The following is a 13,891-nucleotide window of genomic DNA, read 5'->3' on the forward strand; positions in this document are numbered from 1 at the left end:
CCTCTCTCTCTCCCTCTTCCCCCTCTCTCTCCCCTTCCCTCTTGCTCTATTTCTGTCCCTCTCTATATATTTCCCCCTCCCTCCGCTCCCCCTCCCTCCCTCTTTCTCTCTCTCACACACACATACACACATACATAGAGCACAATCTTTGTTTTGCACGGCAACAAACACAAGCTTTTTTTGCCATTAAATGCTCTTGCTGAGTCTCAGCAATAAAGGAAAAAGCGGGGAGGGGAGGAGGCAACTTTCCCCATTTCTAATGGCTTTTTCTCTGCCCCTCTTGCTCCAGAAGGCTGATGGAAGGTATACATTTAGTTTTGCATAATTATGCAAATGGTCTTTATTGGAAGCTCACCAATAGAGCTGGGTTTTTTCTTGTGTATGTGTCTTTCCCCAGCAATATTACATTACTCTGCTTTGTGGGTAATGTGAGCTAAATTCATTATCAAGTTGATTTCGGAGGGGCTTGATTCAAACTGAACTCTCACCCACCCTATTCTAGAATAGAATAGAATAGTATTGGAATGAAGAATGGAATGGAATGGAATAGGAATGAAGAATAGAACCAAACAGAATAGTAATGAAGAATGGAATAGAATAGAATAGAATGGGATGGAATGGAATGGAATAGAATAGAACAGAATAGAATAGTATTGGAATGAAGAATGGAATGGAATAGAATAGTAATGAAGAATAGAACCAAACAGAATAGAAACATAGAAACATAGAAGTCTGACGGCAGAAAAAGACCTCATGGTCCATCTAGTCTGCCCATATACTATTTTATGTATTTTATCTTACAATGAATATATGTTTATCCCAGGCATGTTTAAATTCAGTTACTGTGGATTTATCTACCACGTCTGCTGGAAGTTTGTTCCAAGGATCTACTACTCTTTCAGTAAAATAATATTTTCTCATGTTGCTTTTGATCTTTCCCCCAACTAACTTCAGATTGTGTCCCCTTGTCCTTGTGTTCACTTTCCTATTAAAAACACTTTCCTCCTGGGCCTTATTTAACCCTTTAATATATTTAAATGTTTTGATCATGTCCCCCCTTTTCCTTCTGTCCTCCAGACTATACAGATTGAGTTCATTCAGTCTTTCCTGATACGTTTTATGCTTAAGACCTTCCACCATTCTTGTAGCCCGTCTTTGGACCCGTTCAATTTTGTCAATATCTTTTTGTAGGTGAGGTCTCCAGAACTGAACACAGTACTCCAAATGTGGTCTCACCAGCGCTCTATATAAGGGGATCACAATCTCCCTCTTCCTGCTTGTTATACCTCAAGCTATGACTAATAGTCAAAGTTATGCAGACTTAGTGACAGTGGTGAGGGAATTACTTGTTTAGCCGAGTGATGACATTCAAGAAAAAAAATGTCTTTGTGTCTAGTTATCTTGGTGTGCAGTGCTCTATAGTATCTTTTTGAGGGTAGGAGTTAAAACAATTTAACTCAATGCGAGGGATCAGTAAATACTTTCACGGCCCTCTTTTTGACTCCTGCAGTATACAGGTCCTCAATGAAAGGTAGGTTGTATAAGATGGTTTTTTTAATATATATTTTTTATAAAATTTAATAAAGACTTAGATTTATTATATCAAAATTTGAAATTTCTATCTTACATAACTATACATATTTTATAAACAAATCTTTCTTTCTTTCTTTTTCTTTATTATGATGACGACTTCTGCTCTGAGCGGAGCGACTGTAGCTCCACTAAATGTTGTATGTTTTGTTTTGTTATGTCTGTTATTTTGAAAAAACTAATAAAATATATATATATTTTTAAAAAGGTAGGTTGGAAGTAATTGGGTTTTTTTCTGCAGTATGTCTAGTTTAATGAAAAGAAGGATTAGGGGAGACATGACAGCAGTGTTCCAATATTTGAGGGGCTCCTACACAGACAAGGGGTCAACCTATTTTCCAATGCACCCGAAGGCAGGACAAGAAGCAATGGGTGGAAACTAACCAAGGAGAGAAGCAACCTAGAACTAAGGAGAAGTCTCCTGACAGTGAAAACAATTAACCCGTGGAACAACTTGCCTCCAGAAGTTGTGAATGCTCCAACACTGGAAGTTTTTAAGAAGATAGGGGACAGCCATTTGTTTGAAGTGATGTAGGGTTTCCTGCCTGAGCAGGGGGTTTGTTTGTTTGTTTGTTTGTTGATTGATTGATTGATTGATTGGATTTATATGCCGCCCCCTCTCCGAAAACTCAGGGCAGCTAACAGCAATCATAAACAGTATACAATAATAATCCAATACTAAAAGCGAATTAAAAACCCCTTAATATACAAAACCAAACATATATACAAACATACCATGCATACAATTTTAAAGGCCTAGGGGGAGAAGGAATCTTAATTCCCCCATGCCTGGCAGCAGAGGTGGGTTTTAAGTAGCTTGCGAAAGGCAAGGAGGGTGGGGGTAATTCTAATCTCTGGGGGGAGTTGGTTCCAGAGGGCCGGGGCCGCCACAGAGAAGGCTCTTCCCCTGGGTCCCGCCAAGCGACATTGTTTAGTTGACGGGACCTAACTGGTTGCTGGGATTCGTGCGGCAGAAGGCGGTCCCTGAGATAATCTGGTCCTGTGCTTTATAGGTCATAACCAACACTTTGAATTGTGACCGGAAACTGATCGGCAACCAATGCAGACTGCAGAGTATTGGTGTGACATGGGCATATTTAGGGAAGCCCATGGTTGCTCTCGCAGCTGCATTCTGCATGATCTGAAGTTTCCGAACACTTTTCAAAGGTAGCCCCATGTAGAGAGGGTTAGACTAGAAGACCCCCATGGTCCCTCCCAACTTTGTTGTTCTATGAAGAATGGTTGCAAAACAGAGGCCCACTTAAGCGATTATACATCCTAAGGATTTCACGTCTATTTATAACATCATTCCTGGATTCAAACAAAACAAAAAGCTATTTTTAAAAATATTTTCACTGCTGTCTATCGCCGATTGATAAACGTGCATGAAAAATTTCAGCTCCCGTGAACATTTTGTGACTGATCAGAGGCGCTGCAGTTGGGAGCTCAGCCCCAGGCAGCCTGTTTTGCAAAGCAGGACTGGAAAATCCGATTGCTGTTCTTGGAACAATGATGAGAATAGAGTGAAAGGAAGGAAGGAAGTTTTCCGGACCCTTGACGAAACATTGACTCAGAACAGACTGATCCACCTAAAGTAAACCCATTGATAAACGCTTGCTTTCGAAGTGGAAAATATACTCATAATAACCTTGGATTGTCTGAAATGGAAAAGTGGGGTGGGATGGGATTTAACCGCGAGCAAAGCTGTCTTTTGGAAATCCAAAAATTTTGATATACTAAATTGAACAATCCTGAACATAAGAAAAATAGAAATGAACTGAAAAAAATGATTCTTATTGGTTTATTTTTGCCACAAAAGGGCCACCCCCCCCCCGGCCTTATAAACCTAAAAAAAATTCCACAAACACGGGGGGGGGGTAGGCACATTTATGTGCAAAATAAACCAATAAGGATTAATTTTTTCAGTTCAATTTTCATTCCATTGTGTGCAGAAATGTTCAAACTTGTTTCCAGGTGAAATGATCGAAACATTTAAATATGTTAAAGGGTTAAATAAGGTTCAGCAGGGAAGTGTTTTTAATAGGAAAGTGAACACAACAACAAGGGGGCACAATCTGAAGTTAGTTGGGGGAAAGATCAAAGGCAACATGAGAAAATATTATTTTACTGAAAGAGTAGTAGATCCTTGGAACAAACTTCCAGAAGACGTGGTTGGTAAATGCACAGTAACTGAATTTAAACATGCCTGGGATAAACATAGATCCATCGTAAGATAAAATACAGGAAATAGTATAAGGGCAGACTAGATGGACCATGAGGTCTTTTTCTGCCATCAGTCTTCTATGTTTCTATGTTTCTATGCCACCTGTGGCACCCATGCCAGAGGTTCCCCATCACTGCTCTATAACCATTGAATCATAAACTGATCGAACCCAGTGGATTTTCACAGCATGCCAACCAAGCTTAGCAGGTTGTCCAACTGCAACCTTTACCTTGGCAAACGATACGGTGAAATAGATGGATTGAAGTCATTCAATCCAGTGAATGCACTCCTATTAAATTAGAAGTTCTTTTTATAAAAAAACAGACAAGATAGGACAGAAACCACGCGCTATAAATCCAACCCTAGCAATGAACAAAAGAAATGTGTTTATGGCACAATTAGGCTCAGAGCTTTTTTGTTTTTAATGGAAGCTAGTTATGAGGTTAGAAGTGAAGAGCCGGGGCCATTAGCTAGAGAAACATTCACACAGTTATTTTTGGTGGGTTTTTTTTTTTTGAGGGATTAAAAAGAAAGAGACTTATTTTTAGGAAGAAGAAAAATGCTTGGTCATTTGCTTGCCTAAGAATAAACCTCACTTTTTTTTTTTAACCCAGAAGATTTGCAATGTCCGTTTCTAATTCTGGGAATGAGAGCTGTCACTTGAATGTGCTTTTTTTTTTTTTTGGAGGGTGGTGGTGGTGGTTGCATTTTATGCTTGAGATAAAAGACAGAAAAAAGACCTTTGACGTCAATCCTGACCAACCTTCTCAGGTTGAATTGAGGTCTTCAGGAGCGTTTTTAAATAGGAGAAGGCTCTCAAAATTCACAACTAATAAGTCTGTCCTTGCACCCTTCTAGAAAGAGAGAGAGAGAAAGAGAGAAAGAGAGAAAGAGAGAGAGAAAGAGGGAGAGAGAGAAAAAAGAGAGAAAGAGAAAGAGAGGGAGAAAAAGAGAGAAAGAAAGAGAAAGAGAGAGAAAGAGAAAGAGAGAGAAAGAGAAAGAGAGAGAAAGAGAGAGAAAGAGAGAAAAGGAAAGAAAGAGAAAGAGAGGAAGAAAAAGAGAGAAAGAGAAAGAGAGAGAAAGGAAAAGAGAGAAAGAAGGAGAGAGAGAAAGAGAGAAAGAGAGAGAGAGAAAGAGAGAGAGAAAGAGAAAGAGAGGGAGAAAAAGAGAGAAAGAGAGAAAGAGAAAAAGAAAAAGAGAAAGAGAGATAGAAAAAGAGAGAAAAGGAAAGAGAGAAAGAGAAAGAGAGGGAGAAAAAGAGAGAAAGAGAAAGAGAGAGAAAGGAAAAGAGAGAAAGAAGGAGAGAGAGAAAGAGAGAAAGAGAGAGAGAGAAAGAGAGAGAGAAAGAGAAAGAGAGGGAGAAAAAGAGAGAAAGAGAGAAAGAAAAAGAGAGAAAGAGAGAGAGAGAAAAAGAGAGAAAAGGAAGAGAGAAAGAGAAAGAGAGGGAGAAAAAGAGAGAAAGAGAGAAAGAAAAAGAGAGAGAGAGAGAGAAAGAGAGAAAAGGAAAGAGAGAAAGAGAAAGAGAGGGAGAAAAAGAGAGAAAGAGAGAGAGAGAGAGAAAGGAAAAGAGAGAAAGAAAGAGAGAGAAAGAGAGAGAATGAGAATAAAAATGCCCTCCCCAATGCAATCTTCAGGCAGTTGTTCAAACAGGTCATGCCCGCCCTCAGGGTAAGTTTAACATAGATACACTAAGGAAAAGTTTAAAAGGGAAGAAAGGAAATAGAGAAGATAATTTTTGTCGGAAGCAAAATCTCCCGAGGGGATGCACACACAAACGTGAGATTTGGGGGGGGGGGTCTTCTACGCATGCGTGGAAGCAAAAAAAAATGACCCAAATCTCTCCCTCGCGAGATTTTATTGATTGATTGATTGATTTGATTTGATTTTTATGCCGCCCTTCTCCTTAGACTCAGGGCAGTTTACAACATATTAGCAATAGCACTTTTTAACAGAGCCAGCCTATTGCCCCCACAATCCGGGTCCTCATTTTACCCACCTCGGAAGGATGGAAGGCTGAGTCAACCTTGAGCCGGTGATGAGATTTGAACCGCTGACCTTCAGATCTACAGTCAGCTTCAGTGGCCTGCAGTACATCACTCTACCTGCTGCGCCACCCCGGCTCCCTGCGCATACGCAGAAGCGAAATCTCGCTGGGATGCGCACACGCACAGGCAGCAGAATCGAAGCTTCAACCACAGCTCAATTTTGGCTACTGGCACAGTGTCCTTTTCTGTACCGGTAGCAATCACTGCATTAAAGAACGGCAATAAGAAAAACAGAGCTGCTAGTCCTCACCTTTTTCTCGTCCCCTTCCTGCAGAAGTTGAAGGTGGCTCCTTTTTTCACTCTCCTTGCCCAAAGAGCTGTTCTGATGCTGGATCAAGCCGACGGGGGGAGAGACGCTCCGACCTTGGGGGTCCACCCACGCGTAGATGTGGTTGGTTCTGTAGCCACCGGGGATGCGACCCACCGAGTGGACGGTCAGGTTCAGCTTCTTGGAGCCCTTGAGCGCCTGGGGGGGGGGGGAGAAAGGGTGTCAAAGGCAAAGCTGATATCAAAAGGTGAACGCAAGCATTGAGAAAAGAGGCCATTTAATTAAAAAGTAACAACGTTCACAGCTCCAATATTTTCCCCGCCAGTTTTAAGGAAGTGTGAATCTCAAAAACCAAAACAGAGGGAAAAAACCTGCCTTCATTTGGCAATTAAAGTGGAGCTGTTATTATTATTTATTTATTTGTTTGTTTGTTTGTATGTTTGCTTGTTTGTATGTTTGTTTGTATATTTGTTTGTTTGTATGTTTGTTTGTTTGTATATTTGTTTGTTTGAATATTTGTTTGTTTGTATATTTGTTTGCTTGTTTGTATATTTGTTTGTATACTTGTTTGTTTGTTTATTAGACTTGTATGCCGCCCTCTCCGAAGACTTGGAGCGGCTCACAAGTAATACGGAGAGGGGCGGCATACAAATATAGATAGATAGATAGATAGATAGATAGATAGATAGATAGATAGATAGATAGATAGATAGATAGATACATGAGATACAAATCCAATACTATAAATCCAACAAGTAATATGGAGAGGGGCAGCATACAAATCTAAATAAATAAATAAATGAATGAATGAATAAACAAACAAACAAACAAGCAAACAAATACATGAGATACAAATCCAATACAGTGGAACCCCGACATAAGAGCTGCTCTACTTAAGAGCAACTCGAGATAAGAGCTGGGAGGGGAGAGATATTTTTGTTCTACTTACAAGCCCAAATTCGAGATACAAGCGCCAAGGAGCTGTCTCCTGAAGCCAAACGCTAACTTCCGCGTTCGGCTTCAGGAGACAGCTGCGAAGCGGCACGCATGTTTTAAAAGGTTGCAGCCGGCCTGGGGGGCTCGGGGGGGTGCTTACAGCTTTCTTTCTTGCTCTTTTTCTTTCTCTCTTTTACCTTCCCTTCCTCTATTTCTTCTTTTCTTTCTCCTTCCCACCTTCTTCCCTCCCTCCCTCCCTTCACTCATTCCTCTCTTACTCTCCCCTTTCATAAGTTTCCTTGCTTCCTTCCTCTGTTCCTGTCCCTTCCCCCTTTCTTTCTTTCTTTCTTTCTTTCTTTCTTTCTTGCTCTTTTTCTTTCTCTCTTTTACCTTCCCTTCCTCTATTTCTTCTTTTCTTTCTCCTTCCTACCTTCTTCCCTCCCTCCCTCCCTTCACTCATTCCTCTCTTACTCTCCCCTTTCATAAGTTTCCTTGCTTCCTTCCTCTGTTCCTGTCCCTTCCCTCTTTCCTTCCTTCCTTCCCACCCTCCGTCCATTCATTCACCCATTCCTCTCTTGATCGCTTAAAGCCGGTCCCTGGTGCAAAAAGGGTTGGGAACCTCTGTCCTACAGGATTGGGTGGCAGAGAAGTTGAACATATGTAAATTTAAAAGTTTAAGAAAGTTTACAAGTTAAGTGAAAGAAACTTCATTATTCATTTATATGTACATGTACATTTCTTCATTAAAAACATGTCTTTCTGCATAATTTAGACTAACTTTGTGAGTTTTTTGAGGGCTGGAACCAATTAAAATTATTTACATTAATTCCTATGGGGAAAAGTCGTTCGAGATAAGAGCTGCTCGACTTAAGAGCCCAGGTCCGGAACGAATTAAACTCGTATCTCGAGGTACCACTGTATTATAAATCCAATATGTTGGAAGAAATCCTGTAGTATCCTGTTAAAGAGAGATTCCACCTGGAAGTAGGGAGAAATTTTCTGACCATGAGAAGAACCAACCCATGGAACAGAAGTTGCCTTTGGAAGTTGTGGGAGCTTCATCCATGGAGGCTTTCAAGAAAAGACTGGACTGCCATCGGTCAGAAATGGTGTAGGGCAGTGATGGCGAACCTTTTTTTCCCGCAGGTGCCACAAGTGCATGCGAGCACACTATCACGCATGCACAAGTGCCCACACCCATAGTTCAATGCCTGCGGAGGGTGAAAACAGCTTTTCCTGCTCCCCCAGAGGCCCTTTGTGTTTCCCAACTTCTGGTGAGTCCAGTAGGCTTGTGTTTCACCCTCCCCAGGCTCCAATGGCTTTCTAGAGCTGGGGGAGGGTAAAATGCCCTCCCCCACCCCCCCTGGAGGCTCTCTGGAAGCCAAAATCACCCTCCCAGGGCCTCTGTGCAAACCACAAATCATCTGGTCAACACACACATGCAGATTGGAGCTGAGCTATGTTTCTATGTTTCTATTTTGGGCTCTTCTGTGATCCTACGTGGAGGATCATTTATGATCTCCTTTTGTTGGGAATTGCCGGCTCTTTAAAAGCTTTGGGACACAAAACACAATCATTTTCAAATATGGCACGATTCAAAAAAAAAAAATCACCCTCCGACTGACCAGAAAAATTCCTCCCTCTGCAATACGGAGAGCACCAGGCTTGCTCTTGAGCTACAAACTGCACCACCAGCAAAAAATGCGGCCAAAGTTTTGTCCTTAGAAAAGTAAAATGGCAATTAGAGATAAATATCTAAATTAGAGGAAGGATTCCAACAGGGCTTCGATTTATAATCAGCCACTGAAGTCACGCCTGGTTAATTTGAAGCCCTTTTTCTTTTTTTTAAAGCCAATTATCTCCATGTTTTATTGTAAAGTTTGATTATTCTCTGCTTGAATATCTAAATAGGGTGGGTGCCCAGGTCGAAGAGCCTTTAGATTTTAGGTGGATCAGAGGTAAGCGTTCACTTGAGCAGGGTTAAATAGCAATAGCAATACCATTTAAATAGGAGCCAGCCGTGTGCAGCAGCTGCCAAAAAAGCCAATGCAGTTCTAGGCTGCATTAACAGAGGGATAGAATCAAGATCACATGAAGTGTTCATACCACTTTTTAGGGCCTTGGTAAGGCCACACTTGGAATACGGCATTCAGTTTTGGTTGCCACGATGCAAAAAGGATGTTGAAACTCTAGAAAGAGTGCAGGGAAGAGCAACAAAGATGATTAAGAGGCTAAAACGTATGAAGAACGGCTCCAGAAACTGGGCATGGCTAGTTTAATGTAAAGAACAACCAGGGGAGACATTATAACAGTGTTCTAATATCTCAGGGGCTGCCATAAAGAAGAGGGAGTCAAGCTATTCTCCAAAGCAGGACAAGAAGCAATGTGTGGAAACTAATCAAAGAGAGAAGCAACTTAGAACTAAGGAGAAAATTTCTGACAGTACAATTGATCAGTGGAACAGCTTGCCTGCAGAAGTTGTGAATGATCCAACACTGGAAGTTTTAAAGAAGATGTTGGATAACCATCTGTCTGAAGTAGTGTAGGGTCTTCTGCCCAAGCAGGTGGTTGGACTAGAAGTCCTCCAAGGTCCCTTCCAACTCTGTTGTTGTTGTTGTTGTTGTTGTTGTTCTTCTTCTTCTTCTTCTTCTTCTTCTTCTTCTTCTTCTTCTTCTTCTTCTTCTTCTTCCTCTTCTTCTCCTCCTCCTCCTCCTCCTTTTCCTGCACCAGCTCCTCCTCCTCTTCATTATTATTATTATTATTGTTGTTATTGTTGTTGTTATTCTTCTTCTTCTCCTCCTCCTCCTCCTCCTTTTCCTGCTCCAGCTCCTCCTCCTCTTCATTATTGTTATTGTTATTGTTGTTGTTATTCTTCTTCTTGTCCTCCTCCTCCTCCTCCTCCTCCTCCTCCTTTTCCTGCTCCAGCTCCTCCTCCTCTTCATTATTATTATTATTATTATTATTATTATTATTGTTGTTGTTGTTGTTGTTGTTATTGTTGTTGTTATTCTTCTTCTCCTCCTCCTCCTTTTCCTGCTCCAGCTCCTCCTCCTCTTCATTATTATTATTATTATTATTATTATTATTATTATTGTTGTTGTTGTTGTTGTTGATGATGATCATCTTCTTCTTCTTCTTCTTCTTCTTCTTCTTCTTCTTCTTCTTCTTCTTGTTATCATCATCATCATCATCATCATCATCATCATCACATCGCCCTGGTTTTTACTCCCGATGGCTCACCCAGAAGTTCTCGAGACCTTCCCTTGGCCCAAAACCTCTTGCTCATCCATCTTCCTAGGAACTTCTTATCACCTGGCTGAGCAGCTGGGAACAAGATAAATCAAAAAAAGGGCTAACAGCCAGATGGATTTCATTAGTCCATTGATTTCTCGTTTTAATTATGTGTTCAGCTCGGCTACCATGTAAGCAAATGGCTGTTGCAGTTGGTTTTTTTTAAAAAAAGGAAGGCGGACAGAGAGGCAGACAGGTGAAAAAAAGGACTGGAAACAGGACATGATTTTAAAAAAAAACCAAGGAGGAGACACACTCGGGGAAATTGTCCCTGCACACATAAACACAGTGTTTGATCCCAGCTCGCTTTTCATTCTCCGGAGTTTGGGCTGACAGCAAACGGCTGGAGGTTTTATTAGTGGACTCGGTGATGCATTGCTGCATTTGGAGGGCTCAAATCCTGTGACACGAGCCACCTTTCCCGCAGATGTCAAACGGCATCTTCTTCGCCAGTTGGCGTTTAGCGGAATAGCGGTCAACTCCGACCCAGTGCAGTGACCGGTTATTGTTAAGGCCAAGAGCAAATTGCTAATGGTTTGCTCTTTTCACAGGGATGCAGTGCTCTCTGTGTTTCAAAATTATCAGGAGGTTGCAGAAAGCACACGTAGAACAGCAATGTATGTATGTATGCATGTAAGGAGGAAAGGGAAGGAGGGAGGGAGCAAGGGAGGGAGGGAGGAAGGAAGGAAGGAAGGGACTATCAACACTGGCCCCAATTCTCTGGAGTCCTACTCTACTGGGGTAGAGGGCATCTGAAGGTGAGAATGATACCAATAAAGAAGAATATTTGTAGCTCAGGGTTGAAATGTGGAGTCCTTGGTATTCTTTGAGCTGGGTGATTTTCCTGTAGACGTTTCAATCCCAAGCTAAGTAACATCATCAGTATTAGAAGGAAGTGGGGTTTGTAGGAGGAGGAGAAGCAAGAAGAAGAGTAGGATGGTGGAGTCCTTGATGCTCTCCAAGATGGGTTGCTTTCTTGTGGACATTTCATTTCCCAAAGCAGGTAACATCATCAGTGCTAGAAGAGAATGGAGTTTGTAGAAGGGAGGAGGAGGAGGAGGAGGAGGAGGTCAGACCCTTGATAAGCTTCGTGGTTTTCTTGCAGACATTTCAAGACCCAAGTAGGGAATATCATCAGTGCTAGAAGTGGGAGGGTTTTGCTCTCAGTTTCTATTCTAGTGTCCTGCCTTTAAGTAGTCTTAGCAGTTCTTTGGCTGGCCTGCTTACTGTTGGTTTGTTTGGCAGTTCCTTGATTGGTTTACCATCTACTCGATTGTTGGTCTGATATTAATCTTGGACTTAATCTATGTTCCGGGCGCTGTCCATTCCGGAGGCAAGTTGTTCCACTGATTAATGGTTTTCATCGTCAAGAAGTTTCTCCTTGGTTCTAAGTTGCTTCTCTCCTTGATTTGTTTCCATCCGTGGCTTCTTGTCCTGCGCTATGGTGCTTTAGATAGAGAATAGCTTGACTCCCTTTTCTTTGTGGCAACCTCTGAAATATTGGAACATGCTGCTGTCATTTTCTTGCCAAAGTGTTGCTCAAACACCCAAACTGACAAAAACATGCATTTTATTATTTTTTATTTGATAATCACAAACTTGCTATTTAGGTCACCTCTTTCCCCATTCCAGGTGTCAGAAATGACACTCTTTCTTTCTTTCTTTCTTTCTTTCTTTCTTTCCTTCCTTCCTTCCTTCCTTCCTTCTTTTCTTCTTTCTGTCCTTCCTTCTTCCCTCCCTCCCTCCCTTCCTCCTCTTTCTTTCTTTCTTTCTTTCTCCCTCCCTCCATGTGACTCTTGCCTTCCCTTCTTCTTTCTGTCTTTCTTTCTTTCTTTCTGTCTTTTTTCTGCTTTCCTTCCTTCCTTCTTTACTTCCTTCATTCTTCCCTCCCTAAACCCTCTCTCTTGCCTTTCCTACTTCCTTCCTTCTTTATCTTTCTTTCTCTCTCTCTCTCTCTCTCTCTCTCTCTTTCTTTTCTTCCTTCCTTCCTTATTTCTTTCCTCCTTTCTGTGTGGTGTTTCTACTCTTCAGACCTCTACCTCCTGTGAATCTTTGCACCCTGCTAATATTTTCTTTATTCTGCAAATAAATCGATAACCACGAAGCGCAGAATGTCTTCTGGGTTTGTGGAGCTGCGGCTCTTATTCTTCTTACCACACAGAACCAGCCTTGGTGCCAAAACAAGCGATTGAGTCCGTTGAACCCTGTGAAGCTTCCCTAAGGCCTCAACATTGATCCGGTTGTGTAATGAATATTGATCTGGCGCTGCCGCTTCACACACACACACACACTCGCCTCCGTAAGGAAGAAAAGAAATGTGCTTTATTCCATCAACAAACCCACCAAGTGTCGGTTGGAGAAAGCAGGTCGAACCACCGAAAAGCATCTCGACAGCCGGCTTTGTTCAGCTTTATGTGATACGCACTTTGGGAGAGCGTCTGAAATCAACTTGATGGATGCAACAAAATGACAAGAGTTGGAAAGGACCTTAGAGGTCTTCTACTCCTGCAGGGAATCCTAGATCAGTAACGGCGAACCTTTTTTTCCTGGTGTGCCGAAAGAGCATGTGTGTGCGCTATCGCACATGCGCGAGTGCCACACCCATAATTTAATGCCTGGAGAAGGTGAAAACAGCCTTCCCCACCACCTGGAGGCCCTCTGGAGGCTGGAAACGGCCTGTTTCCCAACTTCTGGTGGGCCCAGTAGGCTCGTGTTTTGCCCTCTCCAGGCTTCAAAGGCTTTCCTAGAGTCGGAGAAGGGTACAAATGCCCTCCCCATCCCTCCAGAAACTCTCTGGAAGCCAAAAACACAGTCCCAGAGTCTCTGCAAATGCCAAAAATCAGCTGGCCGGCATATTGGAGCTGAGCTAGGGCAACGGCTCGCGTACCAGCAGATATGGCCCCTTGTGCCACCGGTGGTAGCCATGCCATAGGTTCACCATCACTATCCTATATCATTTCAGACCAATGGTTTTCCTGAGCTAGAATTTCAGCCGAGGTGGTGCAGTGGTTAGAGTTAAGCACTGCAGGCTACTTCAGCTAACTGCTAGCTGTAGTGCAGCAGTTCAAATCTCACCATTGACTCAACGTTGACTCAGCCTTCCCTCCTTCCGAGGTGGGTCAAATGAGGACCCAGATTGTTGGGGGCTATTATGCTGATTCTGTAAACTGCTTTAAGAGGGCTGTTAAAAGTACTATGAAGTGATATATAAGTTTAAATGCTATTGCTATTCTTGAAAACCTCCATTGTTGGAGTATCCACAGCTTCTGGAGGCAAGTCGTTACACTGGCTCAAAATCAATCAATCAGAATAGACCTGGAAGAGAATTTGGAGGTCTTCTAGTCCAACTCCCTGCTCAAGCAGGAAACCCCATGGACAAACACAAAAACCCATGGACAGCAACCACTAGCTTTCATGATATATTAAATCATCACCATCACCATCATTATCATCCCAGGAGACAGCAGAATTGAGGAAAAGCAGCTAGAGAAATTGGTGAAATACGAAGATCTGAAAATCGAGCTGCAACGACTCTGG

The 13,891-nt window shown here is 42.1% G+C and overlaps 1 protein-coding gene across 1 annotated transcript in view; it reads right to left on the minus strand.

Annotated features, from left to right (window-relative positions):
* WHRN (whirlin) overlaps positions 1-13,891 on the minus strand; it is a 98,357-nt gene that overhangs the window by 60,986 nt on the left and 23,480 nt on the right. The window contains 1 exon segment of the mRNA XM_070759600.1: positions 6,110-6,325. Within this exon segment, the coding sequence (XP_070615701.1) occupies positions 6,110-6,325 (216 nt within the window).

Source organism: Erythrolamprus reginae, chromosome 8, assembly GCF_031021105.1.
Source record: "Erythrolamprus reginae isolate rEryReg1 chromosome 8, rEryReg1.hap1, whole genome shotgun sequence".
Classification (NCBI taxonomy): domain Eukaryota; kingdom Metazoa; phylum Chordata; class Lepidosauria; order Squamata; family Dipsadidae; genus Erythrolamprus; species Erythrolamprus reginae.